Raw genomic sequence first — 21,472 nt, 5'->3', positions numbered from 1 at the left:
ATCCACAAAGCGAGGTGAGGGAAAGGGAAAAGGCATACTGAGCTGGATGCAAAGCTGCACTGCTACAAAAGGTGGGCTTGGGGAGCACAGCTTTTAAATACAAATTCCATAGTATTTAACAACATTGCAGAAAAATACACAAATTATTCTGATACCTTAAAACTTTAATCTGATACAAAACAGAGAAATTCATTGTGAAGAGTAAGTCTTACATTCTAAACCAGGCTTTTGGAAAAGCAGACACCAAGAGGAAGAGCCTTGGCATATCTTCAGAGTAATTAAAACAGGTCTAGCTGCACATATTTTTATTTTGATCTAATCAGAAAGTAAACAAGAGCACATCCAAGCTGTCAACAGGAGTGCGGTCTCACGAGTAAAATATGTTGTTTGAGATGTCCCAAATCAACTACTTCTGAAAACACAAAAAGCCCATAATATCTGTCAGTTATTTAGTTCTAAACAAGGCAAGAATTTAATGCCAAGAATATACATCAATTTTAAAATGAGATTGGATAGCATTTTAAAACATTTGTCTTCCTGTTGCCTTTATAATATTGAAAATGTTGAATTCTTGTCTGTATGCAAACATTTACTTTAGGATGCCTATTTTACGTAGTGTCAGACACTAAAACAGATGTTACAACACTACCATGAGAAAAATTGTAAAGGACAGCAGTATATGAAATTGTTACCTGAAAGTTAGGCTTTCACAGGATGCATCAGTTAAATACAACCAGTGGAACAACTAGCTATCCCCCCCTCAAAATCAAGCAGATATTTGCAGAAACCACAAGTCTCTTTGCTATACAAACCTATGCAAAACAATCTAAAAAAAAAAAAAGCTTCTGCAGTTAAAACTTGTATTCTGACTGTCTTAAGAGGACAAAGAAGTAGATATTCCAAGTTCAGTGAGGAACAGGCTTCTATGAATTGCAACCAAAATACAGTCAATTTATGTCTGAAGAACACTCAAAACTCTTCTGATTGCAGCAAAACAGATTTTACTCTGCCAGGCTAAGAAAGGGCACAGCACTATGCCCTCTAAACATGATTACGTACACTTTAGTGTTTTGCAGCGTACCACTCATTACTGTACTGCTAATAGACATGTGATGGACATTCACAAGGTTCCGCTCCTTTAAGAAAAACAGGCATATGATTAGAAAACCAGAAACAGCAAGAGTAGCTTTCCAAAGATGGGTATGGCACAATTAACTTACAAAAAAATACTAAACCCTAATCAGATTCTTGTTGTGCTAGCCTGTAGCACATTGAATTAAGTCCATAGGTGATAAAAAATAATCTTATAAGCTGAAATTATCTTTCCGATGCCTGCCCTTCTTCATTAAACAAGAAATGATGCCTCAGTATAATGTTCTTGCCACATTTTCGATCAGCTTTATAATCTACTATGACCAAGAGCTCTTAAAAGGACAGCTAAATAGCAAAATCAGTTGAGGAAACTGTTGGGCCATATTTAGATGGCAACTGCTGACACATTATTTCATAACCCAGTTGCTCTATTCTGACACCGAGGGAGATGTTTCTTAAGGAGAAATCTGTGGAAGATCAAAACACGTAGTCACAGCTAAATCCTCCTGCTTCATTTGCAAGTCCAAATCATGCGGATACAGACGAGATGGTGGAGCTATGCCCCTGCATTTCCTCAAGCCTGACAAGGTCCATCTGTGTCTCTGATACAGCCAGCATACCCTACTCAAGAAAACTGACACTTACAGTGTCTCAAAGACACAATACAGTATTAGTATGTAGAAGAGAAGCGTTAAGACTTCAGCTTCACTGCAGATCACTTCCTCTCCATCGACCTCACCCAGAGAGCTTTTTTTTAATCTTCTATCATAAGTCATGTGACACTAAGCACTATTAGAAGAATTAAGATCCTTCTGTTAAGCTACAAGATGCACCCACCTCTTCTCTAAGCCTCCCACAAGTTCCTGAATCTCTGCTCCATCTTCATTTTTGAAAGCAAAAATACACTATTTCAATGCTACTGATGGGCACCAGGAGGACAGATTCATGGCTGGGCTGAGAAGGGGGGGGACACCAAAAGGCAGAATTTATACATCTCTGGGACCAGAACTGCAGCAGAGTTCACTTAAAATGGTAAGGACACTGGGTTTGGGGGTTTGGCTTTTGTTTGTGTTCCCCCCCCTCACTTTTGACTGCCTTGATCATTCTACTTATATCACATATTCCCTTTCTGTAGAAGGACTTTTGTCTTCTGGGAATTACATTTATATATATTTGTTAATGCATGTGACCTTTTGGGTTCTTCACACTAGGGAAAACCAAGCCCAGATAAGGGAAAAGCAGACAGATGTTGCAACGATTTTACAGACATTTCACACAACCTTTTTCTCTTTCAGCAATGCTTCTTTGTATCTACTTGCACTACAATTTTTTTGAAAAGGAAACAGATATTCCACTTAAATAATGCCAGAATAATTAAAAAAAACCCCTTGGTACAAAGGAAATTTATCATTTTATCATCCCCTTTCCGCAATCTATGCACAGGTATTTTTTTTCATTCACACAGTTTTACAAGGCATTTAACTATGTATTATGGTGAGTAAACTGCATTTGCAGTCCTATTTAATGAACACTTTTACTGTTAAGGTATTAGTATGCTAACAAAGTAGATGAAATTTTATGTTCAAACCTTGAACAAATGCAAATTAATAAAAAGCAGAATGGTCACATTAAATTTTGACTAGGGAAATGGTGTAATCCTAATACAACACACTACCAAGAAAAGGTTCCTCATGTCACAATTTCACGTATTTCTGAAATAAGGAAGTCTTTCCATCTTCAAAAGGTATTTCTGCTTATTTGGAAAAAAAAACAACCAAAAAACTTTCTTCACATATACTTCTGAACAATGTCCAAAACCTGTTACCTTAGATCTTGGATTTAACACCCATTCACTGATTACAGTGTCATATTCTTGCTTAATCAATAATATTAATGTAATGCAGACCTTACTGGTCCATTCATCAATTTAAGACACACTTGGATTTTGATAACTGAAAGTCTCTGTAATCTTGCATTCTGCAGTGTGACCAAGTGCTAGTAGGTGGCTTCCATTCTGCTGTTTCTGGATAGCAGTTCATATTCCCACTAATAGAAGTTGGAGCTAAAAAGCCCAGGGATTTCTAAGAAGGGTAATCTGTCATGCTCATGTATTTTCTTCTATCTACAGACAACTTCCATACAGATCCATCAATCTGGACAGTCATTCCAAACAAATTCAGCAAGGCATGAAAGAAATGGCAAGAGAGCCTTACCCAAGGACACTACAAAATATTTTTAGAGCTTCATAAATAGCATATTCATAGATTAATATCATAAATTTGATTCCACTGAATCCATAGATTTTGGGAATTACTCTGCTGCTGGAGCTCAGACTTTGGATAAGAAAAAGAATGTAATTACTTACAGTCACTAACAGTCCCGTGGGCCTTTTCACAGTCACAGAACTAATTACCCTTTCGGCTGGCTAAGGAAAAATGAGCCTAACTGCTGTTATTTCAGTTGTGGATGAGGCATACACCACGCAGAAACACTGGTAAGAAGTTCTGCAAGGCACTGAGGCTATGTTAGCTTTGTAAAGGGGTTTCCCTGGCTTGTCTTGAAGAGACAAGTGCTTCCTTATGGTCCAGAATCTGTGCTTCAAACACACTCCTCTCCACGTCTTGTTAAGTGTCAGACACCTCCATCTACTGTGTGACAGATTTTCCTGATGGATACACCTCCAAGAAATGCAGTGGGAAACAGGATTAACTACAGTGCTGTTGGCGTTTGTTCCCCACATTTTCAATTAGCAAATATAAACAATAAACAATATAAAATGATCAAAGATATGTAAATTATGGTTAGACTATTGATTGTTTTGCCTTTTTTAAAGCTTCAACGACTCATCTCTCCTCCCTTTTCACTAATATTCCAGGGTAAATTAATAATAATAAATTATAGTAACAATATTGTAATATACAATAAAATTAGTTTTGAGCGGTGGATTAAAAGTAGGCCTCAGTAATCCAGGGAAAGTTTTGCAGTGGTTTTGGTATAGGGCTGAAATATTAATCAGCACACGTTTGTGCAAAATAATCTGCAATGCACCCTGCCATAGCTTTCATGTATGGGTTCAGCTTACATTTACATTAAGAGACATTTGTGAGAAAAAGGCAAGCAGCAGAGGAAGAGATGTGCTGCACGCAGCGAGAGTGCCACAACAGAGGAGAGTGGCATTTCGGCTGCGAGATCTCTGCAGTCTCCGCTACCCACCCCGAATTAGGGCAAGAACATGAAATAGCCGTTAGATGGCAACAACTTCAAATTACTTCCTGTCCCTCCTGCCTCTGACCCAGTGACCTAAAACAATCCACATAAAATACATGCAGTTTTATCAGAGTTCAAAGCAAGTACAGACCTTGCTTCCCATGCTAGTGTGCTTTTTAAGCGAATACAGGGCCATCAGAAATCCTCCCCTGGAAAGGAAACTGTTTCTGGGAGCCCGCGTTGGGCAGCTCTCCCACAGTACTACGGCAGGAGAACATCACCTTCTGTGCACATCACGGAACTGATAGACCTTCTTGCAGAAAACGAATGCATCGTTTCTTCAGAAGTACAATGAAGATTGATCCTGATAAGATGTCTACAGCTTGTTCTAAAGACTTTAAAAGATCTACCTGTATCAGGTAAATCCTCTGGAAAAGGTATTACATTAGAAGTTGTTTAAATACTTCAGGAAATTTCTTCAGCACTGATAAACAGTAGTTATTAGGATCCAGCAACTTCATTTTGACACTCTTTTCTTCTATATTTATCTTTTCCTGTCTACATTTGTTCCATAAATTCTGAGCATGAAATTTTAACTTTAGAGGCTTCTTTGGCTTATATTCTTTTCTATAAATCCAAATAAAAGTCTAGATTTTAATAGAGAAGTTCATTATCAAATTTAACTATTTTGTATTTGACAAGACTGTCTCCACCACACAAAAACAAAAAAAAAGAATTAAAATGCTGTTTTATCTGCATTTCCTTCCTATTCCCATAATTGATAATAAAGGAGACAGCTACTACATATTTTCTCTTACCACACAGGCTCTTTTTTACATTAGACAGTATTTGTTCTGCTTTAACAGAAGTAGCAAGCAAAACCACTCATAAAACTGCCTTCCTGCCAGTGATATCATAGTCTAACATAACCTATGCTGGGAAAGACGTCCTTCACTTAGGTTGATAGAGGACATCTACAAGAATGTGTAAAAAATTTATTTTACACGCACACAGTAATACATACAAGGATATACACAGAGAAAAGAAAATAATGTTGCAAATACATATATATGTACCTCTGTTAATGTAAAAAGTTCACCAACTCCTTAAGGTCAACACCTACTTGAGTTTTAGAACTCAACTTGAAGTCGAAGGGGCAGAGGCTTAGTGGACTATCACACAAGAAAAAACAAATTCTGATATTAGCAATAGAAACTTCATTTGACATGGTGATGATAGACTGATTCAAGAGTGACAGTTGTTATCTAGCCACCAGAAGGAATTTATATTCTAAGAACAAATTTCCATAAGACTAATATTTTCAAATGTGTATTCAAGCATAAAATAGCTTGGATAAAATATTAATCCCATAGGTGAGAACTGCTTACTGAGTTATTTTCATAGGGAATCACCTCTCTGCAGGTAGGCAACATCCATAAATCCATATAATATTTGACTTATTTTTAGCACAGACGTTGCCCAAGCTGGTGATTGGAATTCATGAGAATATCAAAGTAGGAAAGCATGCAGTTCACAGAGTGTGCATTATCAGCAGTTGCCGCTTTCCTCTCTGCTTCATCAGGAAGACAGAATATTCCTAAGCTTTGGTACGCAGCAGTATAAAAATTATGTTACAGTGATATAAAATGACACGAGGTCTATTTTCACCTATCTATGGAAAGAGAACATAGAGCTATGAACCTGGTCATCGTAATACAGTTGCAAAACTGTCTTGTGAGGAATGCATTTTTAAAAGAATAAAGGAATACTGCACAGCACTAGACATGGTATGGAAATAAGACCAACTTAGTGGCTCCCCTGAACTTTCACTTTATATCAACTCTATTTAACACATACTTCACTGAAACAGCAACAGAACAGCTGTCAAATACACAGGGTCAACTCCTCTCCAACATTTAGGGACAGAAAATACTAAAGAGATGTACTGCACTGGAATATCTAATTAGCAGATGATGTGGTCATTCACCACCTAAAAAGCATGCAGGCAGTGGTAACGGTTGAAGCGGCAGGAAAAGGAAGACCAGAGAGTACCTTGAATGTGTTTAAGACTGCTTTACACACAATGTTTGTTTGAATAGGTTCATCACATAAGCATAGGTTCGTGAATCTATATCCCACTTGGAATAATTCTCACTGAAGGGAATGCTGGATTCCAACCTGTCCCTGCGCTGAGGCTAACACCAAAGGACTAGTCTACATCTCAGTTACACACACTTGCAGTTCCTACATCAAGCAAGCAGGAAGTTATTTATAGGAAGCTCTGCAAAGCACAGATTGCTAAAGAGATCCTTTACATGACCATAATGCAATCAAAACAAAAGCTGTGGAGCGACATTCCTCTTCATTACAGTGTGGTGCTAAGGTGGTACTTCAGTTCTAATTACTTTTAGTCTGTCGCGTAGTTTGACTACTGCAAGTCCAATATTAATTTTGGGATAGGGCCTACAGCCCAAATCAGTGACAGAGATTCCAGTACACCAATGACTGAGTACATGCAGCTAAAAACCAGCATCTCAAATACTCAAGATAAAATACTCAAGATAAAATACGCATCATCTCTAGTTATTAACACTTTTTTAAAGCTTGCCATGAGTAAGAGTAAATATTTGGAAGTCAACATGCTGAAGACAGCATTAGCTTTTTTCCAAATATCCAAGTATCCAAACAGTTGCCTGGCTAGCTTAGAAGACACCTTTCTACCCACAGCAGCTCTCATGTTTTATAGCTTGAGACATCATTGCAATCTACCAGAACCTAAAATTATAATCAAACCCATTATATGGTTTAACACGTATTAGAGCAAACAACACTAGAGCTGTGTTGTTATTGGTAGCCTTTTTTTCTGGCACGATAAGGCATTCCAGGCCAAAGAAGTCACAAACCATTGCTAAACAGACTGCAGACCTTACAATCTTACAGGTATTTCAAAGGGAGACCAGAGCTGAAGGTTTAGGAGGGTACTACACCAGTAGAGAGAAAAGTGGCAAAAAAAACCACAAAAGGAAGGTGGTAAAAAGCATTTCACTAGAATATGGGACTTTTTACCTGCAGATTATTTGCAAAAGTGTCTAAGGAAGATACCCAAGATAAAAATGGATTGTCAACAGGCTTTGAATTGCTACACAGGGGTCAAAATCTCCCTGGAAAATTCCTGTGGTATATAGAAATGGCAAGGTCAAATGCCACTAAACCAGAAGCAGCCACAAGACATTAACCTTGTAAAAAAGAAAGAAAGAAGCAACCATAGGACCTTAGTAAAAGAATTCAATTCTAATTGTATGACAATATGCAGAGCAATAATTAGGAAATTCCAGTTTCCAAGCAACACCCTATGCTTAAAGAAAAGGGACTGAAGATATTCTATGAAAAAAAAAAACCAGCCAGCAGTACAGCCATCAAATATAGATATATGCCTTTTCTGATTAAGCTAAATAATTCCAAATTGAGAATACCTTTGGGGAAAATGAACAATGTAGTTATCAGAATTATGAAAATCATTTTTAACCAAAGGAAATGTTTACATATGAGGCTCCCACTGGCTAAAGTAACTCACTAGTGACAGCACAATTTTACACAGATAGCCCTAAAAAAAGTAGAAATCTGTAGAAATCCAGATTTTCAGCATTATTCTAAACCAGCAATAGTCTATTTCTAGACAATTTGGAGGCAACTGCTCTCCAAATCACTAAGTTTTGTTGATTCCTGTATGGCACTCAAAAACATATCATAGAAAGAGAACCCTCTGTGAACTGTCATTAAAAAAAGCATGCAAGCTCAGATCCTGATATAACTGTTAACATTTGAAAGTCCCCACCATAACAGCCAGTTGAAGACACACTACTATAAAAATTCTTCAGGTACAGGTGCTTTGTAAAATTCTAGACCTTCCATTATACATTAGCTTTTCTTCTTCAGAAAGGTTTGAAACAGACTGCTCCTAAGATGTTACAGATACTTCCTCACTCCAAAACACCCATATTCCCACCACAGAGGAAAGTGTTCCACATTGGATAAAATGTACGCTGAAGGAAAATAACTTTTCAGAATTATTGGCTTATTTTGCTATATTGCATACAGGTAATCATCAGAGAACAGGCTATTTCAAATAGCATCTGTGTGCTGCCAAGAGCTCTTTAGCAATAGTTTATATGGCAAAAGAGTACTTGGGCAAAAAAGAATTATAGTGAAAGAGATCACGTTTTATTTACCTTGATGAGTCATTGTGACAGGTTCTTCACTGGATATATTGTTGTAAATGACCACAGCTGTGGCATTATGTGAAGCTGCTCGCAGTATTTTCTCTCTAAATGTACAGTTTCCTCGCTGTAATAAAGCAATCCACTGCTTGGTGTTTGGTGGAACTTGGAAACGTGTTCGAGGGTCACAGCCCAGGCGATCTGCAACTGAAATGGGAAATACATTTACACAGATGGCAATTTGTTCAAACAGGGAAAAAAAGAAAAAACTAACTCCAAGTTTTGCTGAATTACTCAACTGTTATGCACTAGGAAGCCACTATCCTCACGTTTATAAAGCTTAAAGATAACTGTATTCTTATAAAAAAAAGTCTTAAAAAACCCCAAGTCTTACACATTTAAAGCTGTGACTATATGCCCGAGAATTAGGCTCACTAACACAAGCTATTTTTAACTCTAGTGCAGCTAGAACAATGAATTCACATTTGAATCAATACCTGCCTAGAGGCTGAAAAACATTAGAATATGGTTCATATGCTATAGGCATTTACAAAACAGCTGTTTATCAGTCATTCTGGGGAATGTAACTTTTTTTTCTAACACAGTCATAAATACCACTGCAGTGGGAAATACAACTAAACAAAGGAGGCTATGAAAACAAGATTTCAGAGTTATCTGCCATGTGCAGGCTACTGTAAAAAAGGACACTATTAAAAGCTGATCTTGTAAAACCCCAGCAGCCAACATCAGCTTTTTATGTAGGCACATTTTGTCTACAAGGAAGTGCATTCAAATTCATAGAGAAACAAACGGTTTTGCAAACATGATGCACTCAAGTTGACAGCTAAACAGGTATTAATGGTATAAAGGAAGAGTAACAGAAATGGCAAATGCCAGATGTCTGAATTCAACAGTATGCAAATCTCTTTTGTCCTTTCTGGTGCTGTAACGTATCCTGAACAGCCCAAACCCACACAGAGCTATGTACAAAAGGCACAAAATGCAACGCAGAAGATAACTTCACAGTACAGCAGCTGAAACTCATGAAAGACATTTCTGTTTACACAACTGGAAACAGGCAGTTTAGTCTGATACATTTAGCTCTAAATTTCTGAAGTCCTTTAATGATATTACCAGTGTATCTCATAATACAATTATATTTACCCTTTCAAATGCCAAGAATGTAAGAATCTTTGGCTACTAAAAATGGTTGGGATAAACAGTGATTTTTCAAGACATAAACAAACAATTTACTTGCATAATAACTCTGAAAACATTACAGTTCATAAGAGCAATTCAAATGAAGTGTCCCATAATTTTCTCCTTTTAAAAGAAGCAAGTTCTTCAGCACAGACTATGAGATTTCAGCAAGAGATCTACCACAAAAAATATCCAGTTTAACATATGAGCTAGAAACAAAACAAAAGATCTTTTTAAGCACTCTCAGCTTAACAAAGCTCAGGTTAAAACCTATAACAAAGGAGATTCAAATAGCTAAAGGGTCTTTTCTGAAACAAGAAAGAAAATCTTTTGCTTGCCAAAGACAACTAGTGCAGATGAATCTATATTGTGGCAGTCATACAGGAAGTCGTTGCATCTCTTAATTTGGACAAGAAGTGCCTCTCCCTGTTCCCCTGGAAGGAGGGTGGGGAGCCAGATAGAAGCACATCCTTTTCACAATTGTTTTTCAAGGCTATATTAGACATTTCAGACATGAAGGGCTATTGGCTGTATTTTTGTATTTATGCTTTTGTTCTATACAGGGATCAGGGAAAATCTGAAATATAGATGCCTGAAGCCAAATTTTATAGTGTATTTTCATCCATTTCCCTGACATTATTACTCAAATCCCTTTGGAAATTGCTAGCTAGCACTGATGCACACACATTGTTTTGGAGCACTGGTGAGGGCCATCATGAACAGCAATGATCATAGGAGTGCACTTCCATATCAACTGCAATTTTGTAGCTTGTCTTTATAGTCTTAAATTTAAGAGAACAGTACATTTTTTTAAAGGAATTATAGTCCTTTTTGAAAATGTGACAGAACCGTAACATGGCACATGTGCAACCAACCCTGATGTCCTCTGTTAAGACAAAAGCAGTTCAATGCATACTTCCCCCTTCTTCAGAAGGTTTCCACTTAAAAATGCGGGTGGGGGAAAGCACCAGCAGACTGTGATAGTAAGTTTCTCAAGCCTTGAAAGCTAAAAAACCCATCCTTCCCCAGTGAAATCAGATTAAAAAAATCTCAGATGTGATACATCCTTTGGAAAATACCATTCAAGAAACAGCCACAATTCCACAGAATCTCCTCAAACTACCAAAAATAACTCTGAAAGTAGACACTATGGCCAACATAAGTTTACTTAAGATATATGGGATGGATGAAGAGCAGTAATCCTATGGATTATGTACAGTTTGCTTCACTACAATCATGCTCAAAACTAAAATACCAAGTGAAAACAAAAATGGCCACAAATAGGGCCACTAGCTATTAGAATGAAAAAATCATAAAAGCAATAAAAGGCAAAAGGCAGCTTATAAAGGGAGGCAGCATTCTCAAAAGTCTGTCACATAGTTCAGTTTTACAAAAATTTATGTAGGCACCTTTAAGCTAAAAATTTCAAGCCATACAAATATAAAAACTGACAGAGAAAGCAGTAAGAGAGAACAGAAATCGCATCTGTGGGAAACGTAGTACAAAATTTTCTACATGGTCGAGATCAAAGTCTCTTTCAGCTGTGGACAGAGCTATGAAATGTTACTGGATAGAGCAACAGGATTAGGAAACAAGATATTAAGAGATAAAAGCTTTCCAGATATAGACCAACAAACACCACTCAAATGCATACAGCATGTTATTCCTGACTAGGTAGTTTCAGTATGTCCCGATGAAAAATTAACAGCTGACAATATTCTTTTAGTACTATTTAAATAATACAAAAACTTTACGGAAAATCTGGTTGCTTTAGATAAACCTGAACTGAGTAACTGCAAGTCACTTGAGACTTAATAAAAAGTTACAACCCACATTTCTTTACATTAGCATCCTATTACACCATACAAATGTTAAGTAATCTTTTCACTTTTAACTGAAGAAAGTTCAGGAACAATAGTGGAAAGTCTGACTTTTTCCGCTCATCTTTTCAGTAGACTTAATACACTCTGAAAAGAGTAAAAGTCTTATAATCACAGTCACCCTTCTAGCATAGTGAGCTGGCTAAAATAAAACATCTGCTACACACCTAACATCTCAGGCACATCAGTTGGCTTTGTAAGGGACATAGATAAAGAACAGAGTCAGCAAGAATCATCATCAATAGCTCTCCATTATCATGCCATCTATGGTCTGTTGTCCAAAGTCCAATTAGGACCTAAAAGACTAGGGCTTGCAAGTATTACCTGGATGATGTCCATGCCAGAATGAAAAGCAACTTCACATTAAGTTAAAGTTATTCTAAAACAAATCACTTGCACATAAAAAGACATGATCAGAAGTCACTCATGTAATTCCGTAATTTCAGAAGATAAGCATAGAGAAAGCCATCTAAGTATGTTTCCCTATAGGTGTGCTACTCTTCTGGCTTATTTGAAATATAAGTTATTTACTCTGCCTTTCCTTTCTCCATGTCTACCTATGTACCATGAATGTGTTGGCAAAAAACCAATTTTCTGTTAGAAGTGGCAGCCTGCTGGGTTAAAGAGCTATGTACAATGTTGTTGTAAATATATCCCTTCCTACTGTAAGCCCCAACACCAAAGAGTCTCTTAACAGAGGAATCAGCTGCGATTTAAGCATCTACCGTTAGGCTGCATCTTTGTTCTCGACTTTTGGAAAGCTTCAGTTTCCTCCAGCAGAACACACAGGAGTGCTCAACTTGCATGTAACTGTTTCTCTTTAAGCATTGTTTTTAAATTCAAGAGCGCTTCCTGCTAAAGGACTAATGTTTGTGACAGCATTTTAAGGATTCATGTGAAAGTAAGTTAATAATGCAATAGATTCAACCAGGCTTATTCAACTACTGAATTAGTATTGGCAAGCTTACATTAGAATAGCAACAGTACTTTCGTCCTCATCTTTTCCAACTGCTTGGCCAGGTCCTTTAGCCTTCCCCCTGTAAGAGGGACAGCCATTTTGTGGTAGCAAAAATGAAATTAATAGGTTAGCTGTCAGAGGCTCTGTCAGAAGTAAGCACGCACCTGCCTGAATGCAGACTGTCTCCTTCTACTTCTGAACCGTGACTGGATTTGCTTTCTCTCATATACTGTGCATTTATGTTGCTCTTCCATTACTTAGAATGTAGCTGTGACGTCCCACTTCAGCCAAGGTTGCTGCATTGACTGTTATCAGACTTTGTCCCCTTTTCACAGAAAAGGGCCAGTGCCATGATCCCATACCCTGGGCATTAACTATTTTATTCCATGTTTTTTTTTCTTTTTGTAAAAAAAAGGTCAGATACCTTGATACTGATTGCATCTTAGCTAATACTCTACTCTCTGAAACCAGTAACAGTTGCCAGAGCTGGTGTATCTCAGCTACACATACAGAAATAATTTTAAAGTCTGACCTTCAATCACTGTAATACAACAGGTGGAGAGACACCACCAATATTTTGAGGGGCAGCAGATCAAGAGACTCGTTGGGAAGGAAAACAGCACAGGGGCAGATGCAGTGCCATGCAGCCTGTGCCCCAAAGCACTCCCTCCCTCCAGCAGGCACTGCCCAGGCAGGTGCTACGTAGCACACCTGACTGGCAAAACAGACAGCCTTGTGCAACACATTAATTATAATCCTGTGATAAAATTTCCAGAAAAGGAATTCAGCTGGCAAATTTACAGAAGTTACACAGGAGCACTGATTGATTCTTATTTCAACAAAGGGTACTAGTTATTTGCTGTCCCATTAGGGTTTAATATGTGTAGTATATATCTTTTCTTTCAATGCATTACTACTTGTATTATCAATATAGTCCTTATTCAAGCCACTTATAATTTCCACTTTTTAAAAGTTATGTCAATGAGTTATGTACAGCAATATTTTATTTTCAAGGGCTATTTCAGGTAATTGCTTTGACGAAAGCTGGCTTTAACACTAAAAGAAACTCTTTGAACAAGAGGTGATCTTGTTTCAGGGACTAAGTTAAACAAAAGAAAATCACTGAAGCTTGTAAGAGTCCTGTAATAGTTCAGATTTAATCTTGTTAGCTCAGTAAGTATACCACAATTTTGGCTATAAACTCCAATATATAACCTCCACTTTTGTTATCAATTAGTAACTACTAATTAGGCTGGATACTGAGACCAATGGTAAAAGACAGATGCATGGCACAAGATTTTTCTTCCACTACTCTACTGATGTATTTGCTTGTTGCATTTTCCTATAGCTTATTGTTTTGGATTCTGGGCCAGAAAGGAACACAAAATTCTGTCTGAATGTTACCTAAAGCTCCACAGTTACCAGGAAACTGGCATATTAAACCTTCTGCAGCTAAAACTTGTTCACACAACATGTTTATGAAGTGTCAGATGCTACAAAATGATATACTTACAGTACCATGCCAAGATACACCTCCATTCCTAACACTGTGCCAATATTATTTCTTCCCCACTTCCACCTTTTTCTAACATACATTTTTCCTCAAATTCTCAGTCTCCTTGCCCAGCCACAACCCTACTACCCCTTCAGCAGGGATCTCCCCTTTCAATGAGCTCTTTCTCCAATGCAGCTTTCATACAACCATCACCTCCCCACACGCCCTTTAGACTCCAGTCCCTTTCCACCCCCTCATTCCTGGCCTATTGGCTCAGCGAGTCCTAACGTTTGGCTTTGAGTCTGCTGCTATTTAACTTCCTATCAGTCCCATCTTCAGTCCTAATCACCCTGCCTGCATCCCACTACCCAAGCCACACAAAACCTCACCTCCCGGCAAAGTCCGACCATCTGCGAGGGGACTTTTGAGAGGACACGGGACTCTACTCCTCAACTCTGTATCCAAACCCAGAAAGACATGCACTAACCCAGATTCAACAGTTACAGAAGAGTCCTGTTCACCGTGGAGAACATTTCTGAGGGAACTAAGCCAAAGTTTCTACCAAGAACTGTTAAAGTGAGTTTTTTGATGGCTTCTGGTTTGGTTTGTCATAGCAAGAGGAGTATGCCTGACATCTAAAGGTCAGCACCACAACTGGTGTCATGCACCTAATACCAAAGATGCTTAAGAGCAGAGGTCACTAGAGTGGCACAGGGCTGAATGCTTACACAGTGCGTGTACAGACACTGCCACAAGTACCTAGGCAGCTACGGTGAGAAGTTTGCGCTGAAATGCGTGGTTCCGGAAAGTCACAAATAACTGGGGACAGGACTGAATGAGAAATGCTCAGTAACGTCACCAAAGAGATGATATAAACCTGAACTAAACTATCAGAAAAGCTGCATCAGGCTGTGAAGACGCATTTTGCTATTACCCTTCCATGCAGAACGAGAGGAGCATTTTCTGATAATCTTCATATCCAGAACCTGTTTAAAAAGCTCTTCTAATAGGAAATTATTTAAGTCATGACAAAAAACTAACAAGTTAAAGGCAGTAAGAAAAGGAACTAGAAGCGGAAGAACGGAAGAGAGATTAATAGAGAAACTCTGCAGCTATGGTGCATTAATGCACTTGGAGAGATGCGTACACAGCTGCTGTATTTACACCCAGTGGCAACTGTGACCGACAGCTTGCTGGAGCTACACTTTCACAAGTCACATTCACAAGCGGTCATGTGAATTACTGCCATATCACTTGCAGGGGAACATCGCTTTTGAAAGCCAGTATCAATTTCATACAGAGGTCTATAAAAAGAAAAGGGAGTTTTAATACATGTATTAGCATGACAAGGTTGAATTTGATTAAAGGAATTCTGCTAAAGAAACAGGAGAAGCGACTGAAATATCATTCTGCGCTGAGATTTAAAGGATGTGTAATCACATGGACTGGCAACTTCAAAAATAGTATATAAAATATTGGGCATAATCAAGAACACGTTAACAAAAAACCACTGCAGAGCACACCACTTAAAATCACAGGCTGTGCTATTACAAATGGTGTACGTTCAGCAGCAGATCATTGGCCCCAAATCTTGAATTAGTAAATTCATTTATTTACCTGCAGGCAATGAATCCTTTCTTAACACAGCATGCAAAATGTGACATTAAGGACATTTCAGCTCTAAAACATGGATGCCCCAGTCTACACCATCAAGGTGCTAACAGATGACCCACGTCTATGGAAATTTCAAGGGATAGCCCATAAATGGGTGAATGCTTGACATCAAAGCACTTTCAAAGTCAAGGTATCTTCAGATATAGTTGTTAACAGTTGTAGAGTCGTTTCTTCTTAGGATACATGAGAACCGGGGTAGAGCATTTACTGCTCTAACAGCAGAGGCTGGTGCTAGCTACTCGTGTTAAGAGCTATCAGAAAAAAACATTTTGCAAACAAGTTCTACAGCAATATTAGCAGGCTGATAAAAAGGCATTAGAGCAATTACTTTCAGCATGACAGCATCGTCTTATCAGAGCTAGATAGAAAAAAGCAGAAGAATACAAACATAAGACCCTTAAGCATTCAAGAACATCTTAACTAAAAGCATAAGATATTCCGGTCTCTCCTACTACATGAAATATTTTTAAGCCAGATGAAGCGCGCCTCAGCAAAATTCAAATAAAATGCGTACTATATAACAACCTACACAGAACAATTCAGAAGAACTTTCAAGGAAGACAACTGCTGCAGTCTTTGCTTTAACAGTCTTCTGTTGACAAACAGAAGAACAAAACTGAATCTCCCCAACAACTGATGGCAAAGCTTTAATGACTGCAGCATGTCAAAACTGCAGAAATTGAGGTCTGCACTTCCATGATTCCTGCTGTGCTTCCTCACAGAAGTTATTCATCATAATACTTAGCAGTAAGATATAAAAATGCTGCCAGCCTTCCTCAATGTTTTCATCACACTTCAGTGAAGACCATATCAGAAGAAAGCAGAAAAAGTTACGGAAGCAGGTTAAAAAGTAATTAATATCAAAAGTTTTTACTGACAAAATGTAGCTACTAAAAAAAAAATCAAGCATTTTGATACCTTGGATATATTAAAGGACAGCAGTTTTAAAAACCCTAGAAATACTACTTGCAACAACAGTGTTTACGTGCCTAACACTTTCAGGACAGCCTCCCAATTTCATATGGCAGTTGGGGTGTCTGTGTTTAAGTGAGGAATACCAGGAAGCAGAAGAAAGACTGAGCATATTTGATGATAGCTGACTGCGAGAGCATGGTGAAGGTAGGATTTGAAGTACAAATGAAAATCATTTTACAGTAGACTTGCTCAACGATTTCTGCTTCCTCACCCTTCCACCCCAAAATATGCTGAATTAATATATTCTAGTTAACACTTTGTAAAGCTAATGAAGCTGAGCTTCAATGAAACTGGCAAGCATCTACTGATGCAGTCTGCTTCATACATACTAGAAGCTTATAGCAGGCTGCCTAGTAGGATGCATTTTGTTCTGAAGAAGCATCAAAGTATTTTCCTGATCTTAAGACTTGGTAAATTCTCAAAAGCTTTTAATAATACAGTAGTTCTGCCTTATCAATTCTTTTAAAAAACTCTTAATATTCACCACTTAAGAGTCTAGTCTTAACTGACTACATTATTTCACTTAATGCATTATTCAGAGGTTTAGTGTCCAGGAGACAGGCTGGGACCACTGTGATCCATCAAGCGATCCATTTCTTAAAGATGGCAGTTTAGATAATGTCAAGAAGGGTTTTCAAAATAAGATACCCCTAAAACCACATCACTATGACTGAAGCAGTTGATTTCATTTCGGGCAGAAATCAAGACAATACTCTCACTTGTTTAAATTAGTGTTCTCTATAAAACCCAACATTTGTCAAAAAACAATCGATGGACAACAGCTTCGCTTAATAAAAAGAAAACTTATTTGAAAGCACTACACAGCGTTCAGTACCGCAAACAAGTGCCTTTTGGACTGGCCACGAGAGTAACAGCTTGACGGCTTCAGTCCTTCCATGTCTCGATGGACAGCTTAAACAGCATTTTTAAGAAACGTACACTGAACAACCATGACTTCGTGCAGCTCCAAAAGCCATCCAGATGCATATCTATCACGGTGAGATAGCTATGCAGCTGTTCCGAGATTCATGGCAACGCTGACACTGAATCCTGTTAACTATCGCTACCGACTCTCTGGAATTAGTTTAGAAATAACACTTTCATCGCTCAATAGGACTAGCCTGCTGGCATCCATGCTGGGAAACACACCATGCTTCACAGAGCCCTTATTAAAGCCAGCGCTCTCAGATCATGGATTTTTTTTTTTCTTTTTTTTTTTTAATTTTCCTGCGGGCAAGTTCTTCCTCCTCGTTCGTCAGAGCTCTCTAGGAAAGTCTGCAAAGCTCAGACAAAGGCCTTGCGGAGCAGGCACCCGACAGCAAGCGACCGACGGCTGCGAAGGAAGCGTTACCTCCGTTGATGGGGACGGGAGCCACCAGCAGGCCCTTCACCTCCACCTTGGGGGAATCCTGCCCGTAGCGGCCGCGGTCGATCCTCAGCAGCGTGGGGCCGCCGCGCTCGGGGCTCAGCACCGTCACGTTGATGAGGGCGGTGTAGTACGCCTGGCTGGCGTTGTCGGCGCCGGCCGGCCGGACCCAGCAGTGCCAGAGCAGCAGGAGCAGCAGGACGGAGGAGCCGCCGTTCCGGTGCTGGCGAGCCCACCGCCAGCTCATCTTCGACTCCGGGCGAACCGACGGCCGTCACCCGTTGCCTCCGCCGCTTCCCCCGCGGCAGCGCCGAGCCCCACACGCCCGGGTGTGTTTTATCCCATCTGACAGCCCAGGAGCGGAGAAAGACCGAAAGCAGGCGGAGGGGGGGGAGGAGAGCACGGGCTCATGCCATGGGAGGAGCCAGCGGAGTCATGGCAGGTCCCGGCCGAGTCCGATCCGTCGAAGGCGGCCCCCCGGGGTGGTGGTGGTGGGGGAGGTTGCTCGGGGCGACCCCCTCTCCGCCGGCCCCTCAGGGCGCCGCGCTCATGCCGCCCGCCCGCCCGCCGCCGCGGGGGAGCCCCGGCCGCCCACCTGCCTCTGCCCGTGCCGGGCGAGGGGAGGGGAGGAGGCGGGGGCGGCGCCGCGGCCCCCTCCGCGCACAGCCCCGCGACGGCCCCGAGGAAAGCCGCCGGGAGGAGCCGCCGCCGCCGCCGCCTCAGTCGCGCTCACACACGGCCGCGGGGCTCGCCTCAGGCTGGGCTCGGCTCGGCGCGCCGCACCGCCTCGCTTCGCCTCGGGGCTCGTCGCCGCCTTAGTGCGGCGGGCGGCGCATCCCGCTGCCCGGGCCGGCAGCCGCAGCGGGTGGCCGCCGCTCCAGGCTAGGCTAGGTTCGGCTCGGCTCGGCTCAGCTCAGCTCGGTTCGGCTTGTCCCGTCCCGGGGGCGGCCGGGCCCCCCGCGCCTTCCCGCAGCCGCGCCGCTCTCAAGCCGCCGGCTCCGCGCCCGGCGCCTCGACTGCAGCCCGGCGCTCCTCACACTGCGCAGGCGCGTCACGCCCCGCCCAGCGCCACGAGGGCGAGAGGCGGGGCTAGGAGCGAAAGCCACGCCCGTGAAGGGGCGGGGTTCGCGGGGAGGTGGGCGGTGCTTTGTGTAGTGACGTCACCGGGGCGTGGCAGCGTGGAGGAGGGCGGCCATGGCGGTGGTGGGAGCTGGGGAGCGGGGGAGCCTATGCCCGGGCCTGGCCGCTCCTGGTGCCTCAGCGACGTCTGTAAGGAACGCTTGGCTCTAGCGACCCGCGGCTCTTCAAGGAATTAGATGTAGGGACACATACGGGCTCCCGTGGCTCCTCGGCGTCGTTGATTTCCAGATCGGGAGCGCTGGCCATCAAAAAGATACGAGAGGCGGTTTAAAAGGGTCTCTGAAATGGGGGGGAAAAGGGCTGTATGTGTGAAAAAGAGGTGGAGCGTGTTCAGTCTGTCCAGTTAACGCTGAAAGGGCTGTTGGGGCAGGAACACAGCCTCTGTGTCAGGATGTGGTCACTCTACCCAATTCAGAGCTACTCACTTCTGGTGTACTAGAATGGGAAATCTTACAAACACTTAAATGTTTAAATAAACATTAATCCCATGAAATACTGTAAAACAGGACTTGATGAGTTACTCTGTCTTTAACTATCATCATAGTTTAAGGATTTAAGCCTGTTCAGAGATGTAACAAAATAACGTAATGGCTGCCTTGGACTTTGAAAGGCAAACTATCTGCAAATTATTTGTGGCAAAGAAAACAAGTACTGCAGGGCTGTGAGTTAGGATATTTTCTAAATTTCTGAACAAATAGCTGTGCTGCTGTTCTTTTCAGATACGGTCTCCTTGGTGACTTCCCCAGCTGCTCGGGAAGGCCCTGCGATAAGTCTGGTGTTTAACCTAAGTATCTTATTAAACTGTTCTCTTTTGGAAGGTTTTGTAATTTATCCACTTGCGATGCACCTGGTCACATGTGCGTGTAAGATAACACCATCAAAGCATAGTCTGTTTATTTCGTTGAGATGCAAGTGGTGGTTGTAATCCTGCCCTTGGAGAGACCCGTGCCATTCCCAAGGAAAGCAGCAGGCTTGCAAACCTGCATCTCGGAGCAGAGTGGACCTATGGGCTCTGCTAAAGGCATGTAGTGTCTGGCTCTGTAAAATCCTCTGAGAAGCTGTTTATGAAAGGCTCTGTAGAAATGTCAGTACAATCCAGGAAATGGTTCTGAAATGGCAGCTGAATGTTCTGCCTCCACGTTTTTTAAATTTAATTTTGCTCTTCTTGGTTAATACTGGGTGAGGAACCAGATGCTATTAATGGCCCCTCAACATTTCACCCAAACTTTCACCCCAGCCAGAGGGTGAGAGTTGTGGTAAACACACTGATAATGCACCGTGCATAACATGTTTTGGAGCCGTCGTTCTTGCAGTGCAGACAGTAGTTTGATTTTTCAGCAGTAAGAGCTCTGCATCATTTCGATGCAAAGTGATGTGCTTTATTGCTGAAATGTCCTCAGAAGGGGCCACGGAGTCCTAGGAACCTGAAGGATTCCTTGCTATTACTGCATTGACCTTCAAAGAAGGATCTCAAAGCACTTTTGAAAAGCAGTGAGAAAACATTCACTGGCCACATTAGAAACAAAAAAAAGCTGAAGGGCCCACTCTGTGACTTCCCAGTTCCCTTTTCTAACCACAACAAAAAGCTGCTTTTCATTTTGCCCTGTCCAGTTTCCTCTGGGCTGCGTTTCTGCTGGCGATAGGTGGTCTGCCGTGCTCGACTCCCTGTGTGAGGGCTGTCCACTTGGTCCCATCCCTCCTCACGGAACAAGAGCAGGGAGGTTGCTCTGTACCACACACGGGGCCACGAGCCCTCAGCCGCTCCTCTCCTACGGACAGGCTGGGAGGCAGGAGAGGAGCGGCAGAGGGCTCGTGGCCCCAGGAGAGGAGCAGCTGAGCGCTGCTCCAGGATGCACAAAAATGGGGTATTTCATGATTAAAGCAGCTTCGATCTCTTCGTTCCCCAGATGGATGGGACCCTGGATGGGGAGAGGAGAGCTAAAATGTCCTTTTGGCCGCTTTCATTGGTGGTGGAGCTGGATGAAGGGATGGATGGTGGTGGACAAGCCGGAGCTGAGGGGACACCACCACGTCTCCCCACCCTGCATAGGACAGCCATGCCTCTGCCAGTGGCCGCTCCTCAGGGGGCCTTTTTTTTGGCAGGCAAATGGTACTGGGGTCTTTGCAGGTCACCACAGGGGTGAGGAGGGAGCCGTGCCTCAGGCTTCACCCCAGCTCCTGGTGATTTTTGGGGGGAAATGGTCATAAATCCATTATGTTCCATTTCCAGCGCTCCCCGGGCGCGCAACACTTCCTTCAGCCCAGATC

The 21,472-nt window shown here is 41.5% G+C and overlaps 1 protein-coding gene across 2 annotated transcripts in view; it reads right to left on the bottom strand.

Moving 5' to 3' along the window:
* RNF130 (ring finger protein 130) overlaps window positions 1-19,099 on the bottom strand; it is a 43,107-nt gene extending 24,008 nt beyond the window's left edge. Inside the window, exons 1-2 of one of the 2 annotated variants that reach the window (XM_069772702.1) lie at window positions 18,050-19,099; window positions 8,529-8,723 (exon numbers count right to left, since the gene is read on the bottom strand). In XM_069772702.1, the coding sequence (XP_069628803.1) occupies window positions 8,529-8,723; window positions 18,050-18,311 (457 nt within the window). In that variant the 5' untranslated portion in view covers window positions 18,312-19,099. The remainder of the gene's footprint in view (window positions 1-8,528; window positions 8,724-18,049) is intronic. The other variant, XM_009921355.2, reaches the window with a different exon arrangement.
* Between the last annotated feature and the right edge of the window lie 2,373 nt (window positions 19,100-21,472).

Source organism: Haliaeetus albicilla, chromosome 27 (genome assembly GCF_947461875.1).
Source record: "Haliaeetus albicilla chromosome 27, bHalAlb1.1, whole genome shotgun sequence".
In the NCBI taxonomy this organism is placed as follows: domain Eukaryota; kingdom Metazoa; phylum Chordata; class Aves; order Accipitriformes; family Accipitridae; genus Haliaeetus; species Haliaeetus albicilla.
This window is presented reverse-complemented; position numbering and strand designations above follow the sequence as displayed.